This window comes from Drosophila bipectinata, chromosome 3R (assembly GCF_030179905.1).
Source record: "Drosophila bipectinata strain 14024-0381.07 chromosome 3R, DbipHiC1v2, whole genome shotgun sequence".
NCBI classification, from domain to species: Eukaryota; Metazoa; Arthropoda; class Insecta; order Diptera; family Drosophilidae; genus Drosophila; species Drosophila bipectinata.
In genome coordinates, this window is record NC_091739.1 from 4,836,283 (window position 1) to 4,863,715 (window position 27,433).

The window sequence follows — 27,433 nt, forward strand, 5'->3', positions numbered from 1 at the left end:
ATTAAGCCGCTTCTGCTCTTAGTCTATATCTTTTGGAGGTCTGAAGCACATTTAACATCCACTTGCTAGATATTGTTATACTGAAATAGTGGGAAGGACCGCCTGAAAGATGGAGCTTATTAATTCCAAGTGCTTCCCTCAGATGTTTGTACTTGAATCTTCTACACAACTGCACTGCTGGGAACTGGTTTGAAGCCTGTTTTCTGATTGTTCGAGTCCTTACTGAGGCTATATTTGTTTGGTATAAATTCATGTTGCACCCGTAGTTAATTTCCATATTAATTAGTCGTGAAGCGGACACAAATAGGAAGGATCTAATAGTTGAGCGTTTAAGCTTTATATACAGTAGAGTTTTTGGATTTGAGAGATAGTCAGGTACATGGACAGGTTGAAGACGTAGCTTTTGTAAATCGCTAGACGCTTGAAACATTTACAGAACCGAATAGGCTGAGGACTAACATCTAAATAATGGAAGATCTAAGATATGACAGCTAACAGTAATCACTAATGCCCACTATGCAACCGCCATCTCGATTTACTGAAATCCCATGATCCGAGTGAGCGATATAGAAGGGATGGCTTGTTGCATAGTGTTCTATCACCGATCGATAAGCTAATGAGTAACTAGGCGAAAGCTAAATATCTATACTCGTATATACACCTTTAATCCGATTAATGGGAAACAAAAAACTTCTATACAGGAAACTATCTGAATTCTTATCTTTAAATGGCAAAAAACATATAGAAGTTCATGATCATTATTTAAACAAAACATTTACATTTATTGGATAACCATGAGCCTCATGAAAAATTGTCCAAAACTTATTATATCCTTTTGTCTTAAATGTAACTTACAATCGCCGATTTATGACAGGACTTCTCCCATTAGTAGAATCCTCAAAAAACCTTGTTTGACTCGATTTCTAATGCTAATGATTTGCGTTTTTGGTTTGGAGGCTGACCTTACTTCACCGAGGAGCTGGAGGAACTGGTGACCTCCATTGGCTGGCTCTCCAACTGTGGCTGGGTCTCCACCAGGGCCGGACCGATGCTATCGCTTCCACTGTCAGTGTCCTCGTCGTCGTCCTCCACATCTCCCAGCGTGGTGATCTGACTCTGGACGCTCTGGCACTGTTCGAGGATCCGGTGGTGGTGGTTGCGATTCATCGGCTCCTCGACGGCGTCGATGAGCGAGGGCGCCGAAGTAGTGTCTGGACCCGGGCCACCTATCGCAGTGGGTGAGCCCAGTGATGAGTTGGAGCTGCGCAGACGTTTCATACCCGCCATAGGCATGAAGGACACGTGGTGACCGGATGAGTTGGAAGGACCCGAGGTCAAGGCCTTCAAGCTTGGGGCCAGCGGTGTATTGGCCGCACTCACAGAACCCCCTGCTCCACTCAGGGATGGCGGCACCGAGGCTATGGTGAGCGTGGACACCGAGGTACGCCGATTTCCGGGACCGGAACCGCCAAGGTGCAGGGAGCTGGCCGAGGCAGCTGCCACTGGCGGCGCCGTGATCGTCACAATCGTCTTGGCCACCGCACTGTTCACCGCCGATGTGGAGTTGTAGTCGCCCCGCAGCTGCATCCCCGAGCTGCGGCGTCGGGGTCGATGATGATGGCGATGGAAGCTCTGGCACCTGGTGCAGGATCGCTGCGACGAGGAGGGTGTCGGCGTTCCGGAGGAGTGGTGCTGGTGGTGGGCGGACCTGGAGCCGCCGCAGTTGCTGCCACCGCTGCAGGTGCTGCAACTGCTCAGCTGACGTCACATGAGCGTGCGGTCCAGCTGGTTCACCGAGTGGTAGCCGAAGGATGTGGAGGCGGCCACCATGGCGGCAGCCACATGACACTATTTTGTAAAATAGAACAAGAAAACAAAAGAAAGGAAAGGAAAAGAAAGAGATGCACATAATACCGGAAATAATGGAAACCGGAAATTAAATTACAAGGTCAAAGAAGAGAGAAAGTCATAACAAAAGTTGGGAATAAGAAAATAGTAAATATAGGAAATGGAATAGAGAATAAATAGAAACAAAAGCAGATCAAAAATAAACAGAGACGATCGAAAGAGAATCAAAACAAAGGAGACACACACACAAAGAGGATGAGACAGAAAAAGAGGTAAAACAGAGAGGCGAGAAAAGCGTTTAATTAACATTTTGTTGTCTTATTCCGTTTCAAGTGTTTGCATACAATTTGCAGGCAGTGTTCTGTATTTGTGTGGGCGGGTGTGGGTGGTGGCTGTAAACAATTTTGCCGTTTCAACGCAGCATCAGCAGCCAACAGCAACAAAGCAACATAGTGAAACAACAACAACATCAACAACATGAACAGGAACAGCATCAGCCAGAGCAACAATAACAACAACAAGAACGGCAAATTGGGGGGCTGTGGGCGTGGGGGGCAGAGGGGCGGAAGAACAACAACAGCAATAAGAAGAAACTGTTGCGGCTTTGCTGGCAGATTTTCTCTTGAATTTCTCCCGTTCTACCCAGTCTTTTTTTCGGATGCAGTAAAAGTCAAAGCAAAATGCATGATTGAAAATAACAAAAAACAATGAGTGTAGAAAGAGAGGGGCTCCAAAAGAAAGAAAAACTAGAAAAAGAGCAACAACAAACAGCCATAACAACAACAAAGGAATGAAAAAATTGGAAACGAAAAGCGGTAGTTGAAATTCCAATTTCTGGCTTTCGAGGAATATCCTTTTTAGGATATTTTTTCCTTTTGGGCCAGGACCAAAGCAAACAATAATAACAATAACAACATTAACCAAATTTGTGAGCATGTGTAAGTGGGTGGTGGTTTTTATATTGTGAGTGTGTGCGTTTAAGGGAATTCCGAGTGCCCATGGAGAATTTTTCCATCTGGAGGAGGTCCTTGCATTTTGCAAGTGGCTGGCTTTTCTTCTATCGCCTCATAACCGGATTTCCCTCGCTCCTCCTACCACCCCCAAACCCACATCGTCTTTGGTTTGCCAATTCAATTACGGGCTTATGGACGGGCGCCTTCTTGAGCTCGTATAAAATTCTAAAATCCCCCCCACGCCCATTTGCGTAGCACTTACATTGCGTATACGCCGAGTGGTCGGCTGGTTTTCGGAGTGCGGCCGCAATTAGCTTAAATAATTGAAGAGCCAGACCGGATGGCCCGCTTAGCAGACGCCCCAGGCAATTGGGTAATTTGCAATTTTTATAGCCCTCCCCCCGGGATCCAAAAATAACCCAGGGCGTCTGGGCCAAGAGCAATATCATTTAAATTCTAGAAATATTTTTCTTGATTTAGGTTCAATAGTTCTAAATAGTTCCAAACTTTTTTTTTCAAGCCTTTTAATTGATAACCTTTTTAGAAACCTCTTTAATAATTTGTATTATTTTTATATGACCACATTATCCGAATTTTTGTTCTAGGCACAAAACTTTTATCATTACTGTGTTTTTGTGACTCATGAGACCGCCCAGGGGCTTGTCACTTACATTGCCTACCGTGCTCCGGCCAAAGGTCATTGGAACCGTCAAATTCTGAGAGGGCCTTTTCGCACACGAACTTGTTCGCGGCCACGCCCCTCTTTTGGTAATTTATTGCCTGGCACTCAATAAACCCCTCCGGGGTCGACGGACCCCGACTTGGGCCAACCTCAAAATCTTCTCGAAAAGGCTAAGCTTTTTCGGGCACCCTATCTTGGGCGGTTAAGCGGCGACCTTGCCCCGATGACTGTCACAAATGCCCTGCAAATACCACCCAGACACCCAATTTTAGCCAGGACCCTCGGCCACAGGGACATTAAAAGTTACATGGCCAAGAACACGAATTCCCACGGACTGTGGAACTCGGACTTCCGCTTCAACGGCTCTGTCACATAATTATAAACGTTAATTTCACGTTCACAGTCAATTAGGGATAATTGATGTTTGCTCAACATTTGTGGTAAATTACATTTTGATGTTCGTTCTGCCCAAGAAATGAGCCATTATCGACTCTATATATTACGGATTTCTATACATATATAAGCAGGCATAGGCATAGATGGGTATTTCCTTGATTATTGTTCCATTTAGTTTGCCTCAGTGAATTTTGGCCGGCGACGTGGAATGAAATCAGTTTGATTAATCGGTTAAACAATTTTGTTTTCGAATTCAATTTGGCTTTGTTCTCCCAAATCGTCCAAAGCGATCGACCAATAAATGATGCAATTAGCAGCGATTATAGCAGCGGAAACAGCAGCAGACTTATAAGCAATTTTGGCAGCCGCAATAAACAATTTATTTGGATGCATTCGCTTAGGTATTGATTATTGAATGTAATTTAAAGGTATCAGAATTAGTTGCCTGCCACTGGGATATTCTGCACTCTCGATTGGCTACTCGAAGGCCCCAAAGCGAAGGAGCTCCGATGCGGGTCCTGGCCTCAGGCTGGCCAGCGGCTTCCTCTGCAAACAGTCAGAATCACAAATTCCGGTTTTACAAGCTTACAAATTTATGCTAAAAAGGGGGGCTCCCAAATCGTAGGCTGTGTATGCGAATGGGCGAGCTGTATTCGAGAATTTGTGTGAGCTAGGTCGGACTAGCTGAAATTTTCAATCAAAACATCTTGGCTGGTATGCACTGAGAAAATGGTCTTTATTTCGAAAAGAATAAAATCAAGCTTCAACTTAAGGAAAAGCTTGTGTTTTGTTTAAATTATTTAATGAAATTTTGAACTTTCTTGATTGAAAGTTTATGAACCTGAATCACAAACAATTTTCTCTATGCATGTCAAAATGCTATGCAAATTGGCTGGGATGGCAGACGAGTGGAAAGTGTGTTTCAGAGTTGATGTGCCTCTGAGTGTGGGGATTCCTTTACGGCTCATTAGGAGAACTAGTGGGTGGTCACAGTTGGCCCAAATGTCAGGCCACCCACTGACTTCACTGTGCCGATTAATCACCGGCTCGGAGTGTGCATGCGAAAGTGCGGGTGTGGGTGTGGCGGCATTAAAGTTGAATGAAACTTTGGTGAAGTTAATTTTAAAGTGTCGGCCTGGGAGACTTGCCGCAGTCGCAGAAGCACTTTCATGTGTGCGTACAGGCATCTGCAACTTGCGGCTGACCACAATGTGCTTGAGGTGGCGCAAAGATGGGGCAACAGTGGCCCGGAATTGGGTGCTTTCGGTGGCTCTAAACCACACGCCTGCAATATCCTACTTTGACCAAAGCCCATTTCCATTTGTCGTACTGCTGGCAAATTGCAAATGCCGGAAGTCGCCTCATTTGTCGAGCAGAAGGCAAGGACCTGCCATAAATTAGACATTCCGCAAACAGCCTGCCAGCTGGGGAAATTGTTGCAATATGCATTTGAATGAGAAATTAATTACTTATTTATATAAATAGTTTTGCTAAATTGTTTTTACGTGATTAAGTGAATAATATGTTTTAGAATGATTAGAAATATGTGCTTAGAATGTCTAAACAGGGCGTATACGTGATATTTTTCGTCCTATTGTTACTATTCCATAGGGCTTACTTATTTCTTCCGGAACAAAGGTATAACACAAGGTAAATTTTTAAATTGAACTGCCTTTTATTTTTTAAATTGTACCTGGCCAATATGAATGTTCAAGGATAAACTCAATTTCTTTGGTCGACCCAGCCCACGCTCAGCGCAAACAGCGCTTTCAATTGGCTGTGGAAACTCTTGGCAAATAAATTGGCATGCTCTTGGGTGTAATTGATATGATGACAGACACATCGAGAAAGAAAAGCCCCAAAAATCGAATGGAACGGATACGGATACGGAAAAGGCACGAGCATAAAAATCCATCTATACCCCGGGTCCCAGTGCCCTCCTACATCCGCATCCTGGCCAGACACATATTGACTGTTGATTGCTGTAAATAACATTTTCATCAATACAATTACATGTGGTGTGTGCGTCGTGGGGTGTGCTTGTGCGCTTATCGCCGAGGCGAAAATTGAGTTGGAAATTTTTAAGTGCAAAAAATGTTTATGGTTCACTTGATAACATTTCTCAAGTATCGAGTGTGCGTGACTCCCCGTATACCGTTTCCCGCTAGGCAGCTGCCGAAAAACATGGCTCAGATGGTGGTCCCGAATGAGAAAAAACCGAAAAGAAGGTCAACAAGGCCGTCCATTTCCACAGCCAGCCAAAAACTATAAATTTAAAAATAATAAACAGAGAACTTGAAAAGAAAAACCCTTTCTTCAATCCTATTAAAAACGCGCAAAAGCCCTGCACTGAAAGAAAGCATTGACTTTGTTTTGAATAGTTTTTCTGATAATACTTGACGGCTTTAAACACTTTAATAATGACCCCATCGCAGCAGATTAAACCTGAGCCAGACTATATATTAAGCTTCTTTCATCTGCCAATACAATTTTCCTTTCTTTTCTTTGCCAGGAGCTGGTATAAAAAGATCAACAAACACTTTATGGGCGAGAGGGAGTTTGTGTTTCAGGTTTTTCTTGTTTCGCCATTGTGTACACTGGGAAAATCTTTTGTGAGGAGCGACGCCAAAAATAACAACATCAATATCAACAGGAGCAAGAACATGAGGGGCGAAATCGGAAGCGGTGACAAAAACGTTGAAAGGACACATTGTATCCTGACCGCTTATACGAGTGTGTGTGTGCTTGTGAATCCGGAGGAGACTTTGTGAAAACTTTCGTTTTTCTTTTTACTTTTTCCGTGTTACTTTGTTTTCTTTTTTCTTCCCGGCTTGTCTTCAACAACATACAAAAAAGCAACACCATCAAACAGATACAGGGCTCAGGGACTCGTTTTTTGTAGTCGTGGGTGGACATCTCTGTAAAGAGTGTGCGTGTGTAATTGTGTGTGTGCTTGTTTCGGGTACAGGTGCAACACATTCAACAGGTGCGTGAATCAGAGTTCTGTTTTCGTGTTTCCTTGCAGCAAAGAAAGCAAACTAACAAAACAAACGCCCTAGGGTGTTCCCAAAATCTGTGAACATTTTTGACGATGGCCCTAAGGGTTTTATTTTATTTTAAATGTCAAGATCAGAGTTCTTAGTAGAGTTTATAATTTTGATTTTTAGTTTTTGATACAAACATCAACTAAACAAATTTCATTGCATACCTTTAGGCGCTAATAGTATTGTTTTCAAATCGCCAGAGATTTCAGGAACACACCAGGATGAAAACGGAAATTTAAGGATGTTACACAAACAACAATGCCATGGAAAGTCAACAAACAGTTGTGAGCAAGTGAGACAGCAGCTGTCACAGACAGAGAAGGCAACAAACAGCAAACAGCACCAGTAACAGTAACAGATGCAAAACCGAGGCTCTGAGAACGGAGAAGGGGGAAGGGTGCTTGTGATAGTTCTCCCCAAGGACCTTCCCCTCCCTTTCTCCATTCATCAGAGTGTGTAAGTGACTTTTAGAAAAAATACAGCAAAAGGACACAGACAGTGGCTCAGAGACACAGACAGAGACAGAAGAGAGAGTGAGCCAGACAGGCAGACAATGAGAATACAGGACACAAGTCTCTTACCTTGCCATTGACTTACGGGACAGGGGTCGGAGGTGGGCGTGGTCGTGGACGTGGACGAGGGCGCCTTAATCATTGTCAACTAAATCTATGCTAAACTATATGTAAGTCTGCTCGCAGGAATTGTGCCGCACGTGCTGAATGCCGTGCAGCGAGCAGGTTGAGTAGCACCGCCGGGTCGCGAATCTCTGCAAAAACCAAGAACGACGCGCAAAACGCGGCCAGAATCACAATCAGCTCGATACCAGGCCAGACGGCACGATACTATATAGGTAAATGTAAAAATATATGGGTGCTTTGTGTGGGACGACACGGTAATGACATTAGGGCTCTGATGACATGAACTAAATTTAGCGTATATTGAGGCCAGGCGATCTATTTTTGAACAAGTGGGTCTTAAAGTGTCACTGGCTGATTGGAAGTTACTTGAGGTTCGAATTGAGTCCTGGTTAAATTATCCTTAAAGCTTTATACCAAGGAACATTTTCAGCACAATTATCTATTTAAGAGTAAAAATAACTTGCTCTTCCATCATCTATTACATCTTTTATTTTTGTATTAAACTTTCACATTAGCCTAAGATTGGCTTAAGATTTTCTTGTTGCTTTTATACTCAAGTCTTTATAAACCAAACTTCTTAAAGTAGTTTGTGTGGCAATTCAAGAGCCAACTTTGCAACATTGGCCGTAAAACTTGGACAAGTTCAAGTTAGACAAGTTCGACTGTATTTCCAAGCCAAACACGTGACTACAGCTCAGGGGTAATTACTTACAGCTATATTGACATGCCGTACCCGAGGGACTATAATATAGCCTGCCACCCACGGGCGCAGTGCTCTAATTTCAGGTCGAGTCCTTTTTAGGTGCAGTCAGAGTTGCCAAACATTAGAAAATGATTCATTAAAATCAGGAAGGGGTTGTGGGGTCGACAGGTTGAGTGATGCGCCGCCAGATGATTTATGCACGGATGTGTGTGGTGTGTCTGGGGGCGAGGACGAGAACGAGTCCGGGGCGGATGTCAGGAAGTTTTCATGGTTGTCTGCCATGTGTGAACGGAAGTCGGTGGGTGCTACGGGGGGATTATGGGGCACCTCGAGTGGTAAATGTCAGTTTTTTTCCTGTATGCATATTCATTAAATTTGTAAATTAATTTGGCCGTTCGTTGAGTTTCGTATTTGGAGCATACAAAAGTGGAGGCCCCTAAAAACAGACGATGCACCGACAAAACTTCAATAACTCCACCCAGACCGTGAATAAGAGAAGGAGTATCACAAATCGACGTCGGCTGAAATGGATGGTATACATCTTCAGGGGGAACGGGGCAACTCACCTGTGATTTTGACCGCATCGTGGGCTGGTATTTGCGGCGGATCTTTCGAGGACAGCACATACACAGCAGTCGCACAAAGGCCCTGGAAAGGAAGCCAGTTAAAAGGAGCAGGACAGGCGGAGGTTAAGCCAAAAGCCACAAAAACGCAGAATTAAATCAAATAGCTTGTAGTTGAGTTTAGATATATCTTGTGGTTACCCGAATGTGGCGTCCATGGAGATACTTTAAGGCTACAACTTAAAGCCACTATCTCTTGTAATTTTATTAAAATATTCCAACAAATACTATGCTCATTTTCGTGGCACATTTGACTCATTACATACCTGCGAAAGTCCCTGCTCCAGCAGGCATAGATGACAGGATTCATGCAGGAGTTTATCCAGCCCAGCCAAGTCACAATCGCCGAGACGATCTCCTCGTGCTCGATGCACTCGATGCAGAATCCGGACAGCAGGTTGACCACGAAAAAGGGCAACCAGCACACGATGAACACACCCATCACGATGCCCAGCGTCTTGGCCGCTTTCTTTTCCTTGGCGAACTTGGCCAGCTTCCGGGATAACGAGAAGTTTTTGCCCATGTGCCGGTGACGGGCCAGTCCGTTGTTGTGAAGAGCGGATAGAGGTTCATCGTCGGGTTCCTCCGGAGTGGAGGTGGTTGTGCCTCCGCCGTGATTGTGATGATGGTGGTGCGAATGGGAATGCGAGTGACTGAGGGATCCACCTCCCCCTCCTCCTCCGCCACCTCCTCCTGCCACCTGATTGGCCTGGTCGCGGGTGGTGCCGCCACGGTGGATCCGCAAGGTGAGTTGCAACTCTCCGGACGCCATCAGGACTTGTTTGGTGCCGATTTTCAGAGACCTCGTCTGGATCACCGCCGCCCTGTAGATCCGGCAATAGGTGAAGACCATGACCAGGAGCGGCAGGTAGAACGAGATCGTCGACGAGAAGACCAGGTAGCCCAGGTGCTCGGTGAAGGTGCACTTGTAGGCCGGCATTTCCCCATCCCTCGCCGCTCGCCACCAGACTATGGCCGGGAAACTGATGGCACTGGAGCAAATCCAAACGGCGGCTATCAGACCGGCGGCCCTCTTTACGGTCATCCGCATGGGGTAGCTGAAGGGATCCGTGATGGCCCAGTATCGATCCAGGGAGATCACGCACAGATTCAGTATTGAGGCTGTGCTGAAGAGCACGTCCAAGGACCTCCAGATGTCGCACCAGTCAGTGCCAAAAAACCACGTGTTTTCCAGCACCTCGTACAGGGCGGAGAAGGGCATGACCACCAGACCTACTAGACAGTCGGCCACCGCAAGGCTGGTTATGAAGTAATTGGTGGCCGTGTGCAAGTACCGCTCCCTGATGACGGCCAATATAACCAGAGAGTTGCCAAAAACGGTGGCAAACGAGAAGAGGAACAAGAAGGCCAACAGCCCCACTCGATCATTAGGCAGAGCCTCCAGGAACTCGGAGAGATCCGGTTCCGGTGTGGTGGAGGAACCCACTCCGCTCGTCGTGGGACTCAAGGTGGTGCTGCTGGCATTGAGTGCTCCCGCCCCTCCGAGTGCCAGTTCCGTACTTGTGGGCGCACCGTTGAAGTAGAAGTACACATCCTCGGATATATTGTAGCTGCCGAAAAAGGGAGGCATCTGAGTTGGGACTTGAGCCAGAATCTGGGCCTGGCTCTGATTGAAACCATCTCCGCGAAGGAGGGCCAACAGGGGGACGGCTCCTTCCGCTTCCGGCGACTCATTGTCCTCCACCATTTCTGCGGAATGCAATTCAATGCTGTGTCAGTGCAGCTGACGCGAGTCCCTGTTCCTGTTTGAGATCCTGTTCCTGTTTCAGCTCCTGTTCGTCCTGCTGCTGTTGCTTCTGCTGCAGCTGATTTTCCACAGACAGTCTGCGGCTGCCAGCCAAATTAATGAAGCGCATCTTCACGTCCTTGGCCAGGACTCGCCGCCGGGCTGCCAGGCTGTCGACGAAAAGAAAAGGATACAGATTCGGATGAGCACAATGGAATCAGGCCAAACTTGGTAGAAAGTCTTAATTTAACCCATTTCAAGCAGAGTGGCCATAAAAAATGACGTCTATAAATTTCAGTCACTTGTTTTAAATTCTGAAAGCCAGAATTCTGATGAAAAATCATGTAACTTTTGACGGGCTCGGTAGTCCCTGTTTTAATAATATTTTTCCAAATAAAATGCGTTTTAAAATAATAATCATGATTTTAATAATTTTGTGTGGCAACTTCTCTAAGCAAAGAACTTACATTTTCTTTTCAGACTCAAACTTCATAATGAAGCAGGTTAGGACCAAGTTTTGATTTTAATATTTAATCAACTTTCGGGTGATGTGATAAGACCTTTGCGTTTTTCGGCGCCAAAAACTTTTTGGCGAGACTTTGTCTCTAATGAAGCCATTGTAATTGAATCGCTCGCAGCGCCAGCTATAAATTTCATTCAATTAAAATGTTGACTCGCATCCACAGGTAATCGAGTTAAGCAAATTTCCGAGGCACAAAAGCTAAACAAACACATTAATTAGGGGATTTTTTGGGCTGCCTCGAGATCGGGCAGCGTTCACCTGCCACCAGGCAGGCCGCCGCAGCCCGAGAGGTGCACAATTAATTGGCAAGCAGACACGGCAGTTGCCACGAGCTCAGCGGCTCACTGGGGGATACTTGGTGAATCTGTGGAGGAGCTGGGTATGTGAGTGTGTACGCCACACAAATAAACAAATTAAATTACATTTCAAGTGCCAGGGATGACAGGAAGTCAAGCGTGCGACCACTAGGAACTCGAACTCGAAGACTCCAAGGACAGGAATCGGGAATGAAGACGGCGGGCAGCGGGCCGGATGACAAAGTGGAAGTTGCTGCCTTTGTCACCGGAATTTGACAGAGGAAGTCAACAACTGTGAGGCGCATTATTCAAGAGTTGTTGCTCCTGTCAGCGCAAGTTGATTGCTAAGCTCTGTGCTTAATGTAAACAGGCTGCGACTGTTTCCAGTCTGGATTGCACTGGCTACTGGCTGCTCCTTATCGTTGCGCTTCGAGGATTTCTCAGAATCCGGCCGCAATAATGCAGCAACGTCCTTGCTGCCTTGTCGTTGCCATTCACTCAAAGGTTGCATTTCGGGATTGGATTTCTTATTTGTAATTAAACAAAAGGACATTAAATTAATGTGAGTATTTGCCGGACTAAATATTCTATAAACTCTAGCTCAAGATATTTGTCAAAGCATTCCATTGCTTGTGGATGTTGTTTCTACAAAACCCTTTAAATATTTATTCTAAACAGCAATCAAAAACTTTTTAAATATACCTATATATATCTGACATTTATGTAACCAGTCAACGTCAACGGCTTTAAAATGTGGCTTCATTTACACTTTTCTCCTCCTTTCATCGGCCTTTGAATCATTTGTTTTCCGGCAATATTCTGCTTTATATAATGTTCATGTTCGTGTTCTTGGGTCTGATTATCACCTGTCAGAGCCAGGCCGGGAAGAAAGCAGCTTCTCTGCTTTCGGCCTGGTCCGTACCCAATCGAGCAGAGCTGGCGGCGCCTCGTGCCCCATTCCTTCTGCTCATTTCCGGGTCGCGTACGCGCGCTGCTTGCATGCCATAAATTCTCTTCCCGGCTGTTGTTGGCTTATCGACCCCCTCATAACCCCACACCCACTGGTGTTTCGCCACCCCGCCCCAGAGCCTAACCAAACAGAGTCCAGGGTTCTCCAGCCAAGGCTGACACGTTTATGGCTTATGTTTTCTTTAGCCACAGTGCTGAAACAGAAACATCGTCTTTTCTGCGTTTTTTGTTGAGCTGTTTAGCACAATTTCCTGGCACATTTCTCAGCCACACTGGCACTGGCTAAAAAAGCAAAAACATTTTTTTCACTTACCCGACAGCCTGATGAGGCTGTTGATGTGCAGTAAGTCAGAATGTGAGCCGACATAAAAACAGGCCAACCAAATGAGTAACAAGAAAAAATATGAACTACACTTGGAGAAAGAAATATCTTCAAATTATGAAAATATGCCAAATACCTATCACTTTAATTTCGATTTTGGGGAAGAGATTACTTCAATCTCAGTCCGGTTTTGATTTATTTGAACTCCTAAGCAATAATATCTAACTACCATGATTTCCTCTTATTTTGTGATTATTTTTCTTTGGCAATTATTTATTTAATGCAATTTTTTCTTCGTGGAAGGACGAAATTCATATGAATGCGTGGGCGGTGCCCGACAGCCTTTTGGGGTCCAGGCTTTTTTTTTGTGTCTGGGCCGAGAAATTTAATTGAGGCAACCTTTAAGGTTGCTGGCTGAACGCCAGGCCAGCCTCTATGCAAAATGCTTTCGACCAGGCCAGCAATTTGTATATGTGTGAAAAACCTTTTGACCCTTTTCAGTTAGCCGAACGTTGTGTGGTGCTTTGATGTGTGCGTGCTGGGCTGAAAAAGGGCGAAGCGCAGGGGCACCGAAATGGAAATGGTTAAGTCATTGAATGGCCTCATGAAAGTTAAGCAAAATGCTTGCAGGCTGCTTGTCTCCTCGTCGCCGGCATTTGTATGCGGGTATACTAACTTGGCCGAGATGTTTGCCAACTCGAAACTGAAAGGGAGTGATTTCCAGGAAAAGCGGTCGGCAAAATCGTGATCAGCATGCATGCGACGCCAAGCAGAGTTAGTTCGTAATTTCGACATGAAATTCATAAATGTGTCGTAGAGAGTATTTCGATTTCAAGCGAACCCATGGGTCCTTTCTCGGTGCGCCCAAAATTAATTCCGTGCACTGTAATGTGAAGCTTGCTGTACACAATTGAAATGGATTCGGGACGGAGACCCGATGCAGCATCAAATCAAGTAAAATCACAGCATTACATTTTACATTTTCAGCCAGTATGGGACCACAGATTCCGCTCTCGGCCATTTGGCATTTTTGGCAAGCGTGCCCTGTCTGCGATTGTGGGTTTGAATCTGATTCTGTGTATCGGTGTCTTTGAATGTTTCTATTTCTATGTCAGCTGCAATAACAGTCTGTGAATTTAAATGGAAGTCAAAACAACAAGAACAGCCATTCCGGCCCAACTGACATTCAATAAAGTGCTCCGATTGCTCGCCGCCGGCCATTTGTTGAATTTTTATGTGAGCCGTAATTATATGAAGCGATTTTCCATGTCGCATTGTTGCCTATTGAATTATTAAAACTTCCCAGCCAGGCGATGTGTTTATTGAAATTGCCTGCCAACTGGCACCAAACAAAAAAAAGGAAAGAAAAGCTTAGGGAAATAGGGGACTCGACTCAAGAACAGTCAAACTTCTTCGGCCAGGACTTTGCAAAATCAAATTTATCTTTAATTCTAGCTGGGGAAGAAACTTTATGACAATTGGCTTTAAGTTTTGAAGCGAGATTATTAAACAAATAAGAGTCTGTTTAAGGTTGTTTAAAGCTTGAGTTAGCATAGACTTTTTTGGAATAGAACTTTTGAAAAAAAATAACTTTTTCATTCAAAAAACTAGGCAACTAGAGGCAAACTATTATGGTTTAATGGACGCTTCACTGTATCTCCGGTGAGCTTCAACAACTGTTCCGCTAAGTAGGCAATAGAGTTTTTACGGCCCGTCGAATCACTCCCCTGATGTCAAGTCATATAGCCCCACGTGCCACGCCCCACTCCCGCCAGAGAAAGGAGGCCTAATGCCAGAATTTATTAGTGGTGCTGCCATTGTTGTTCATGTCGATAAAAAGACAGCCAAGTACCGACATGTGCATGTAGGCCTCGGATCCCCAACATCCATTAATTTCGTGCACTATCACGGAATTGGAATCGCATGGCATAGACCAGATAGAAGAACTGAGACCCAAAACCGAAAACAGTCACGGTGACATTGAACAACCTTTTCGCTCTCCTCTTTTTTTGACGGCGTTTGTATTCAAATTAACTTGAGGCGAGCAGGCGGAATATAGACTGCTATCTGGCGGTAAGTATCGGTGGCACCCACTCAGGAGCTGAGCGATAAATCGCTGCCTAAAATCTTCCAAATTGCTCCCAGAGCGTTTTCAGGGTTTTCGGCATTTTCAGGTAAGCCAAGCGAAACAAAGTGAAAGTGGCCTGACAGAGATGGTGAGGATGGCGGGGTGAAAGGTTCGAGTGGCTCCCCACTGGCGTCCAAATCTTTGACAATCTTAATGCGAATCCAAGTCAAACACACGCACTCTGGGGAGAATCGGAGATGGGCGGGGGATTTTTCTTTTCTACTAACCCGAGTGCGGCGAGGCACTAAAACGACGGTAAATACAGCGAGTTAAGGACTAAGGTCTCAGGACTCAGCCAGTCACTCAGCGAGCCAGTTGGGTTCCGATTTGGTTGGGTCCACAAATGAAATTTAATCACGCGCGTGGCAAAAACGCTCTCCATTCAAAGCGGCCGATGTTTGCTTTATTTTCGGCTTTGCAACTTGTGCTGCTCCCCTCCAACTGATTTGATAACACTCCTTCGGGTCCCCGGTTCTCAAAGTTCCCCTCCAGTTCCCGGCGGTGCCATGTCGCTGGGCTGCTTAATTATGTCACAAATATTTACACCGGTTGCGGAGTGTCATGGCACGCAAGGAATCTAGCGAAAGCAAACAGAAATCAAATGAAACAATCCTGCCTAGGGGTCGTCACCGCTTTTTTCTGCCTTTTGTTTTTTCGGTTAGACTTAGCTGGTGTGTGTTTTTTTTTATTCCTTTTGGCTTTCGTTGTTTGAGGCAATCAAGGACAAATAAGGACAGCAGTGGTGGCCGGCATGAAAGTGGATTCCACGATAATGGCTGGCATTAATTTGTGGCTCACACAGACAGAATCGACAGCTCAAAGTCTTCCCTTCACGATTGGCACCCAAAAAACGGTGAAAGCACGAAAATTGTACATATAGTATAAACAAATTGTGCACTTGAAATATTATTGTTATTTGGATGATAAATTAAATAAATAATTGGAGCGATTTTTTTTAAGGGCCACGGGGCGTATACGTTATGTTCTGATGAGAGGAAATGTTCATTTTAAGTCGGAAACTTAGTTTTATAAAGCTTAAGGAACACATTGTATTTTTGTTTCATATTCTGATACTTTTAACGTCTTTGATGAGTATAATTCATTTGAAAATTCAAGATTTTTGGGGCAACAGTGCGTATACGTGATATGTATATCGGTCGTACATCCCATTTTTAGAGGCAAAGGTGCAAATACGTTATTTAATTATTGATGATTAATTCAATGCACAAAGCATCTTATAGAACTAATGTATCACTTTATATTTCCTGAAATTTTTCCCAAACTCCTTTTCGAGTGTAGACTCCCCCCTTGGCTCTCGTGCGCAAACTGTTGTTATTGTTGCGGAAATACCTTTGGCATGTTAAAAGTTATTGCCAACTCTCACACACTCACACATGCTCACCGGCAGAGACACATTTAACGCGCTTGTCACGCAATGAATAATGATTGGACAGAGCGACAAGCAACAACAAATAGCCAAGGCAACAACCACTGGCAGCAAGGTGAATGACAACGAAAACATCCAGGCTTTATCCTGGCAACCAGGCATCCTGGCCACTGATACCAGCGTCTGCCGCCTGTCAGCGGGCCAATCGAGCATTGGGCATTACTTTAAGTGGCATATTGCTCATGCGACATGTTGCCTGCCACCCCAGCGCAGCATGTCAACCAGCATCTTGCCAACCCGCTCCACATCATGTCGTGATTAATAATTAAATATTGTCACAAATGGGAAGTGGATCGAAACAACTTGGGATATGTTCTGGCACAGGGAAAAAGTTATACATAGTAGTAAACAAGTTGTACTTTTTGTTTACAAGAAACTCTGAGAAACTAAATAGGAAACTTGCTTATTTATTTATGTTTGTTAACATTTCTATTTCGCTTTTAAAAGCTGTTTTTATTGACACTGGTTATTTTTTCTCACTGTCCACTGTGTCCTGACAAATGAAGTTAACGAACGGACATGCGGCAAACATGGAATGTCCTGACAGTTGCGAGCTTATACCGGCCATGGAATGTAAAACGAAATGCAAAAGAAATCAGCTAAAAACCCGATAACCTGACGTCATTCCATGGATACGGAAAAAAATTGCCAACTAATCCAAATCCAAACCTCGTGAGCTGTCGAGCTCTGCACACATGAGCGAATCATTTGACCAAATATTTGCATAATTTGAAATCAATACAGCCCAAGCCACGAGTCTGAGTTCATGGCATTCGGATTATGATTAATTTGTTGGCAACTCGGGGAAGCTGCAGTCTGCGGAAGTTTGAAATGTTTACAATTTTAGTGAGCTTGGTCCTGCTCTTGTATTCCGTTTGCTGTGCTAGTTTTTCCCCGAATCCATAGTCGGGAAACTAACAAACTCTAACTCCTCTCGACTTCTGCTCCAGTGACTCCAAGGATATAGGTTTGCTTTACTGTAATCTCCGCCCCCAGACTACTTCCTTTCATTCCGTTTCAGGACATGAGAACACGCACGCACGCACTCATTTCATTTGCTGCTGCCACATACTCTAGGATACGACAGCCTTGGGGGCCCAAAGGACATATTTAAAGTTAGTTTTTGATGAGTTGGCATGAGTTTTATTAGCGGCGCCCAAAGTTTCCCTTTGACGAAACAACTCCTCACATTCCGAATGAGGCAGCTCAATGAGCATCGGGCTCCTAAAAGCCATGGGGTAATAAATTAAAAATGTATCATATCAAGGCGCTCGAATGTAGGAACTTCTGGGAAATCTGGGAATGTGGGAGGGAGTCATCCGATTGCCAAAAAACTTAAGGGTTTTGCATAATTTTCGAGGGACAGTCGCGTTGGGAAATGAATTCCAGTCACATGGCCAAATGAGATATGTGAGTGCGGTGCCTAATATGATAATAACATAAAGAACTCTGTCAGCGAATCCTCCAGTAAATATGAGAAAATTACAAATTGTCTACACGCGCCATGGCCGTCCCGAATTTCAGTTTCAATCCGGAAACGGATATGGGTCCAAGAATCCGCCAGCGATGCGAAGGATGTTCATATTTTAATAATTGGCCTACGAATATTTTAAATTAATATTTACATAATTTGGAACATTATTCCTCCGAACTAAACAAAGATAAGTTGTTGCTTTCCAAGAGTAAACCAATCATATTCTATTTGGGATCTCGATTTTGGCACAAAGCCAACTTGGCAACACTGCTTAGACGAATACCAATACCAATTCCCAAATGGCCTCGGCACGTGTGGCTGTGAAACAATTCCAGTTGCAGCCCGGATAATTTCGATATAATAACAAGATGGCAAAAGTCACGTCGTTAAGGGGTATGAGGCATCCACCACAAAAAAAAAGTAAGTAAAAGCGAATTCATCAGCGGGTCCTGTCAAAGACGAGCTGAAATATTGACGCAGGACTCGCTGCCGCTACCGCTACCGCTGCCGCAGCCAAGGAAGATAAGGGCCCAAAGGAAAAAGAAAAGCAAAGGCGGCAAAGACAAAGGACACAAGGAGTTGTCCTCCGGCAGATGAATATAGAAAGACAATGACACGGACTACATTACTTTATTTTTCCTATATATACATATTTTTTTTTTGTCTCTTCTTCCTTGAAATGTCTCACTTATCGACTGTTCCTAATGGCCACGCAAAACGGCCACTTATAGTTTTATTATTGGCTCGTATCAATTTTGATTTGCTGGCTGCCGGGGAAAACAATTTTCTACGAATAATTTGCCAGCAATATCTGTGTGGGCGTGTGGTTTAGTATATCAATTGGGAGTCCTAAGTACACTGAAATAAGCTGAGAGTATAACTATAGAGTTATAAGAGAAATTTCCGTATGATTACCCAAGGTACAATGTTCCCAAGAAGTTGGAATACTTTATTTCTTTTAAAATGAAACCCGGATTTAAAATTTAAAAACAAATATTTTTTAAATTAGACTCAGAATGTATATATTCTTTAAATTTTGACCTCTGTATACTCCACACTAAAATGATTTATACAATAAACGTCATGCTGTGGATATCCTGCACGCAAGTCCTGTCGGCACATAATGCACTCCACCAGTGGATTTCTCCATGTACCATACTTAGTTATTCCAGACAGCCGGAGGCCTTGGCCACTTTGCTTTGGAAAATCTCTGGGCCGGCGGCTTATCGTGTTTGTGCCAGTTTTTACTTTAATCGGGACATGGACATCTCGGCCTGGCCAGAACACTGCGTGTGGGCAGGAGCAAAGCAAAGCTCTCAGAGCTTCCGAGTGACATTCTAATCAAGTGCACATTAGCATGCTGGAAATGGTGCGAGCATGCAGTATTCAGAAGTGGGTTAAGATGCGGACCCACATCGGAGTCATGCAACATACGGTTTCCTCATGCCTGCAGTTGATTAAGTTCCCATTGGTCGGGGACACACACACTATTACATTTATTTTATGGCTAATTAAGTCACAAAATTAACATTAAATGGCAATCTGGCGCTGCACGGAAGCCGAGGCAAGGATATTTCACATACCGACACTATATACTGCCAGCTGACATTTTGCAAACTGCGGAAGACAACTTAAGACTGCGCCGCGAACCGCCGAGGTAGGTGGCTGCGAAAACTCATTTCAAGATAATTAGTTAAGGGAAACGATTCTGCCCACCCACCTGGTATTCCATCTACCCCGAATGCCACCCACAATGGCCCCACCGCCCAGTACCACCCGCAAAAATACTGTAATACGGACTAAAGTACGCTACAGTTTTCAGTATTTCTCATTTCGTTCGGCGGCGAAATAAAAAATGAAATGAAAATTGCTCATAGTCACCGGCAATATTCCTTAGCCATCTCTTTTTGTGCCAACTCAGGCAGTTTATTAAAGCTTGGCGGCGGGGCGAGAATAATACGTATAAAATATATACATATATACGAGTATTAAAAGCCAACTGAGCAAACGCTGCACAAAAAGCAGCCGGCGTTAGCCAAAAGCCGGAGGTAGAACCAAACAAAAAGGTGAAAATTAGAAATATAAATATGTATATTTATTTATTCGTGTATTTATGGATGGAATGTATATGCAGTGGGCCTGGGAGTGGGTGGCCAAAAACAAAACAGGGTCTGGGGCATGGTGGGGGCGCAAAATCTGCTTGGCTGAGCTATTTGCAATCATGAGAAATATTATTTTAATTTTGGTGTAATAATTTGCAGGAGAACATCATTTTCATAAGCCCTCTTCCCCCACCTAGGTCACAGCTCTCGCTCTGAAAACTCCCTCCTCCTTGTTGGCCCCTTTTCCGCGCCAGAAAGAGGCCAAATGCGAGATGTCTATCCTTGGCATGAAATGAAAATGAATTTAAATACCTGAGCGCGACTCGCGCCGTCGTAGGCCTTCCCAACTCCCTGCCCCGGGGGCTTGCCTGCCACCCACTTCTCCGCCGTGGTCCACCTGGTTTTCCGCATCATAACGGTACCAGCAGCAGTAGCAGGAAGGCAGTAGCAGGAAAACACGCATCTACATCCATCCAACCTCATCAGGACACCAAAACGAAGGGGGCAGGAGAATCATCTAACACCTCCCCCTCTGTGGCTGCCACCGGCGAATTGTCATTCAAATCTGTCGCATCGCCCACGGGGTCCAAGGGGGAGCCGGAGTGGAGAGGTCGGGCAAGAGGAAGGGGGCGTGGCAGAGGGAAGAGGCGTGTCAAGCACGCAGTTTACTGCAAATTTTATTTGTAGCTGTAATTTTGAGCGTTTTGCGCTTAGCGAGTGTCTGAATCTGTATCTACAGTGAGAACTTAGGGTATATATATTTTTTATAAGGGAAAGGTTTATGAGAATAGTAGCATGAGAGTAGTATCTGTTAAATATTACATTAAACCAAATAGTATGATTTTTGAATTATTTCCTATTATTCAAATTGCTGAGAAAATGTTTCCCTAATTCTCCTGAGTGTATGTATCCCTCTCATACCGCTGATATTTGTCTGTGGGTGTACTGAGTCTTTGTGTTTGTACTTTGGGTGTGTGCGTGCCATTCATTATTTTCAATTTTTCAATTCAGAAAGTTTCCATTGCCCATTTCTGGCTGTTTGTAAAGTGTGCCGTCCCTAGCCAAGCCAATTTTCGTAAATTTTTTGCAATTTATTACGATTTTCGTTTAATTTCGCTGTCGCTGAGCATCTCGGCCCCCGGGGCAGGCCTCCTCCCCGCCGCATCCATGTGGCAATTTAAATTTGTGGCATAATTTCTGGAGCGAAGTGAAGAGAAAGTGGGGATGAGGTGGCTGGGCGGCTTAGATTAGCAAGACCCAGGCCACTTCATCGATTATTGGCTGTTAATTCTTCTTGTTGTTGGGTGGGCGTACCGAAAACTTTTACCCGCCGCCGCCAAAAAGAAAAAAGTCAATTAGACCAATTGAACTGGCGCTTCTTGAAATTGTAAGCCTCCGATTCTTGGAAGGCCTAAAGTTCAGGACCCGCAAGTTCAAGCGAGAAATGGGGAAAAAATGAAGGGACAGTTCTAAGTGACAGCACGTGTTGGGAATTAGTTAAGCAAATGCAGAACCGACACTCTGGTCGATCTTTTAAGGTCCTGAACGGAATGGAAATGAACAACAGAGGGCGGCCCCTTTGGGAAATTTCAAATGGAGCGGCAAAGTAATAGAGTCCCATTTGACGGCCGAGAGACTTTTGTCGGCCCAATAAAAGTCACCCAAGGAGGCAGCATTCTTCATTAGCACTCCCATATACGATAACTAGCCGGATCACATTTTCATGTATCTTTACAGAAACTGTCTGATTTCTCTCGGCTTACCTTGAGGCTTCAAGCCGACTTGACGGCCGTATCAATTTCCCAGGCCTCAATCCTTTTTGGCCAAACGCCCAAGTCCTCCAGCTGCTACATTAATCATCCCCAGTTGGCCAGTAGGGGCGACCACAAAAACAAAGCCCACTCGGCCCGCCAGCCCCCCTCTCGGCGCGACAATGTGTGTGCACACGTGTGTGTGTATTTTGGCCAGGTGAGTCTTGGGCTGCCTGTCATAAGTTATTAACAAAACGACCCTTTAGCCCACATACGCCAAAGCAATTCGTAAAGTGCCATCACAGGCTTACTCACACCCACCCATATGTACGTACATACGTATATCCTGACTGCAATCCAAGACAATACCTTTAAAAACACACCCAGGAACTGAAAAGGATACACTTGAAAAAGGCTTCTATTTTGTATATATATTTGAATAACCTTTTAAAGAAGAATGATTTCAAAGACCATATTATATAATTGTTAAAATCTATACAAATTCAAACTATGTATTTCACAGTGATTTTTCGCAGTGCATTGATTGAACAAAATCTGGGAGGCAGTGAAAAAGGACCAGCGTCAGTTACATTTTGTAGAATTTGTGTGGGGAATTTCAAGTTCGTTGCATTTTGTTACAATTTCTCCGCCCATGAAGGGGCAGGACCAGAGGCGGCCGGACCAGGGGCAATGTGCAACCGAAATTATGACCACTCGGACCCAATTTACTGGCATTGTGCCAAGGCCGATGACGTTGCCGTCGCTGTCGCAGTAGCAGTAGCTGTGTTGTGGCTGACAGCTCATTGGAATTTGGAATTTTCATTAGTGTTACAAGTGTGCCGCCATTGAGACGGGATTCGAAAGTCGCCAAGCCAACAGAAACAAAAACATTCAACAAAATCGGCGACTACGACGAGACGACTATGGCAGCAGCGACAGCGACCTTTCAAAATCCAAATAATCACGCATTGGACGGGGTCATTCCATGATAAATATAAACGTATATACTCGTATATGTAATACGTATAGCCGCAGTGTGAGTGAAATATCCAAACAAGCTTCAAGATTAATGTGCTGCGGGCAGTGTAAAAGTTTTCGAATGTTTGGCATTGCATGCTTTCAGGGGCGTTGCTAACAGCACTCATATGGACCCACATTCGGATGAAAGAACTTTAAAGCGGCCTCACATTGTGGCACGCTTTAATTAACCCTTCATGGTGATAGCTTGCCACATAGCCTAGATCCTACTATCACTTGAAATTTAGGCCAAAATATTGGAGGGCCACCAAGTAGTTGTGTCAAGTAATCCTTGACATTATTCTTTCTCTAAATAAGATATTTAATAAACTGCATTTTTCTGTTTCTTTAAAAAACTACATAAATATTTAAATCATATTTATTTCTTTTTAAATCATAACTGGGGTTAAGATGGCTGACAAAGTTGTTCAGCTTCCATTTTCGTGGCCAGCTTTCGAGTGTGGCGCTAATGTGCAAAACTATTTAAGTGCCCCGCCCCCCGACCGCCCCTCGTCCTGCCAATGCCACACATTGTTGCAAATTGCCGCTTGCCTCTACCCGTTTTTGTTGCTTTTGTGGTAATTGCACTTGCGCTGGTTTATTACCCGCACACAGCCATAAAATGTAATGCACATCATGTAAGTACTTAAAATATGGAGGAGCCTCCGACGATGCGTAGCCCCGAAAAATGCTGGACTACTGTCAGCGACAGTAAACTGTACAGATACGCCTACATATCCTTATTTATAATTTGCAGGGAGCGGGGTGGCTGGTAATCGTTCATCCACGAAATGTTGAATTATTCCACCTGACGTTTCGTCACCGTTTATCGGGGATTTTCGGTTTCGGCAACACTAAGCAAACAGCATGTGAAAGCGGATTTAGGGGTGTTAGTGGGCGCTGTTGTGAATATATTGTCCTGTTTCCTGTTCCCTAAGTGCTTCGTTCATTGTTTGTCTACGCAATCAATGAATGAGGCTAAAATATAGCGCAATACTCATATTGCTCGAACAGGTTCAACTCTGCTTTTCTTTTTCGAAATAGTAAGGATAATGGCAAAATGATATTAAGGATCTGATTCCATTTGCATCTGAATGGAACTTTTTTTAATTAAAAACTTTAATATGAATTTTAGCTTTAGGCAATATTTTCTTTTTCCTGTAATTGCAGTAACTTTCTTATTTTTGTTGGAGAATTTCAATTCTCAGAGTTCGAGAGCGAGCCTCCCTGTTTATTCCCACTTGTGTGTTGTGTGTAAACAATTCCGCTGTGGCAAATGGATTTCCTTTTGTATTATCGAAAGCATTTTTAGCATACGAGCACAGCTCACCACACATATGAACACATAAACATCCGATTCGCAAACTATTTCAATTACAAAAGCAGCGGCGCAGCTACAAGCCCTGCTACCTGTGTTCTATAAGTATTGTAAGGAAATGCCTGGCAAATGGGGCTTTTCTATTTTCCTTAACCAGCACACAAGGGCCGTTACATGCACGAGGATATATATACAAGTAGATTCTTAGAGCTTTGGGTCCTTTGCTCGGTTCTGAAATATTTATATGCAAATAAATAGTTTAGCGGGCTATCAACTTCAACACGACTTGTGTGTGCGGCGCGAGCTATTGTCATTATGCGTAGTGTACATATATCAGTGGGCGGTGCACGGCAGGGGGCGTGCCATAAACAACAGAAAACACACACTGCCGGAGCAGATTGCCAGCGCGGAGCGAATCCTTCGAGCCTGGCGTATTATTACCCGTTAATGGCGGGTGGCATTTAATTGCTAATCTATTAGTGTGAAAGCCCAGGACCTTGAGGTGTTACGGCTGAGACCCTCAGCCATAAGACATACTCGTTTATTGCGTCAGGTCATGTGTGCTGTCTGTCGAAAGCTTTTGGGGAGTAATTTGATTTAATTGGCTGGAATTTGTCTTAATTATAAAATCAATACGATAACAAATGTTTTGAGGAATTTGCACAAGAATGAGCTGCTTAATTAACCAGGTTTTGTGTCTGTCTGTGTCAATTCAATGGAATTTGCTTTTATGCCAAGATGTATGTTAGGCTTTGAGTGATGTGGGCTTATGGTATTTTCCAGCATTAATTGACTGTAATGAATTTTATTGTTGTATGCCAATCACGATAAGAGCAGTCCAAACAAACCCATCCTACAAACTATAAAAAAGAGGAGAGGCCTGAAAAAACGGAAATAAAAATAAACAAAAGACTTTGGAATAGAATTTGCATCGTTTAAAAAATAAGGGAAAATTGTGTGAAATATTTATGTGCCAGGAGCACACACTCGTGCAAACATAGTGACTCTGTTGACTTTCATTACCTTGCGCAAATAGAGGGAAAGTCATTAAAATTTTTAATGAAGAAAGTTTTTTTATTTTGTTTCGCGTTGTCACCGTCATCGTCCTCGTCACCGTCATCGTCTTGGCTCTCGACTCTGCCGCCGCCTCAACTTGATATTTAAATTTTGTTTTGTTAGCAGTTCTTCGCTTTATTGTTAACAACAATCGAGCTATGGCAGCATTAGCATCCGCATTTATATCCCCCTCCAGCGATCCCCCCCACTCCATTCATAACTCCTGCGAGTGGCGCATGATTTATTAGAGCGATAAAGTGATTAAATTAAAATTGATTTATATGGCAGGCGGAAGGGAAGCCCGCTGCAGGCGACAACTACCAGACAGACGGATGCTGTTGCCTGCCTCGTGTCCTGATTATTTTCCCTGGCTTATTTTCCACCAACGGCATACCCACTCCCTTCTTGCCACTCTGTCTTGGCCAAAAGTAAAAACTTACTAATTTATGCAAAACAGGCGGTAACGACAGGAAATTCATTGGGGTGGGACCAACTGCTTGAGGCTTCGAGCCGGGACGACATGGCGTATGATTAACCAAACCGTTCTTGTCCTCGTCCTTGTCGACCTTGTTGGCCCCGATTCTGGGACTTTTTTCTGCCTGTTTTGTACCCCTGCTTTACATTTAAATTACCAAACTAAAAAATATCACTCGGGGCTTAATTTATTTCCCGCTGTGCGGTCATGCCTCCACCCACCTCTTCGACAAAAAAGGTCCTCTGCTTATCCTTGGCAAATTGTGTGAGTGTGTGTTGGGTTTGTGGCCTGCTTGCGCTGGTCAAAAAGGCAACGCAACTAATTTGCTCAAAACAAATAAAGAACCAAATAAATAAGAAGAAAACTGTCAAACTTTTCTCGGAACTAGATTCGATCGCTTCCCAAAGGCTAATTCGTCGCTTAGCCAAGTTTATTGGATTTCCTGCCCGATGGCAATTTGTTTTTTCCTTGGAGATGCTGTTCAGGTTTTCGATCGTATTTTCCGAGATAATAACCAAAGATGCTTTCAGTTGCAGAAAACTCCACTCACCGTCACTTTTCGATGCCGACAGGATGCAGTTTTGTTGGCAATTTTATCGAACTGCCGCCCGAAGGGGGTTGTCCTTTTTGCTGTTTGAATTTTTCCAGAGAGTTTTATTTATTATTTCTTTTTTTTTTTTTACTTTATTTTCTTATATGGTGCTGTCGCCTGGACGGCAGTTGTGGTTCCTGTACTGACGTTGCGGTCCAAATTGAATTTCACTTGGAAAATATACGAGCATGATTAATCACTTAACGAAGCCAGGACGGCCAAAACCGGAGCAAGGATAAACCCGCCCAAGCCAAGACTGACATGGGCGAGTGCGGTATTCCGTTAACTCGTTTACAGCAACTGATTCGATTTTACAGATTCCGGTAAACTCATAAAATATGGTAAAGTTTTCACAAGCTTTTAAGTATCTTGATTATGATTTATTATTTTCCAAAAATTTTAGGCAATTTGAGGATATTTTTAATTTTTAGGAAAAAATTGGGCGACAAAAATTTAAAAGTATTTTTATAAAACAAATTTTTTTTATAGGTAATTTTACAAAAAAAAAAAAAGATTAAATGAAAATGATACTGTGTTTCAAATTTAACAAAATTTACATATCATTTTATGTAGAAAAAAAATTTAAAAATAAATTTGATGATTATTATGATTTTAAAAATTATATTTAGTTTAGTATTAAGAACAATTTAAAGTTTAATCAACAAACAAATATTAAAATGTTTATAATGAATAATTCGTTTTTCTTTTCTAAATAATGTCCAAATTACACCGAGTTTCCAAATCGTACGAAACCATGTTTATTATTTTTAATATTTAAGTCTCATAAAAAAATCTTTAATTTTTAATAGGGGTTCTGTTTTGTACCATTTATTAATTCACTTTTGTTTTTCTTTTATTAAAAATTGTTGTTCATTCATTCACTGATTCAATGGAGTCGCGAAATTCATTCACAAACAATTCGATTTTGGCAATTCGCGAGACAAGACCAACGCGACCAAAGCGCCACTTGAAGACTCCGAGGACCGAAAAGTACAAAGCTGAGCAGAACACACGCGACCAGGACCTGCCACGAAGGCTCACAGCACTGGAGTGACGAGCGCGTTCGGCAAAGGACTTCGTTCAGCGCTGAGTGGACTGACGAGCTGGAAGGAACGGCACCCGAGGACGATGATGGCAGCTCTGTGTGCAAGAATCTACCATTGACAGCTTGTACGGCAGCAGCAGCAGCAGCTTCACAGTACTAACCCACCCACACACATACAGCCACACATCCGCACGGACATTTGTTGCAACTAGCCAGAGTGTAGCACACTTTTGTGGGCATCACGTTCGGCAATACATTTTGCTTTCGTTGCGAGCCGGAGCCCG

At 43.8% G+C, this 27,433-nt stretch overlaps 1 protein-coding gene across 1 annotated transcript; it reads right to left on the minus strand.

Moving 5' to 3' along the window:
• Window positions 1-947: 947 nt before the first annotated feature.
• On the minus strand, window positions 948-27,164 carry Dop1R2 (dopamine receptor 2). The gene is given in 5 exon segments (XM_017244555.3): window positions 948-1,848; window positions 8,831-8,912; window positions 9,154-10,804; window positions 26,063-26,274; window positions 26,930-27,164. Coding segments are annotated over 3 exon segments (2,409 nt in total). The 5' UTR covers window positions 10,596-10,804; window positions 26,063-26,274; window positions 26,930-27,164; the 3' UTR covers window positions 948-963.
• Window positions 27,165-27,433: the final 269 nt, after the last annotated feature.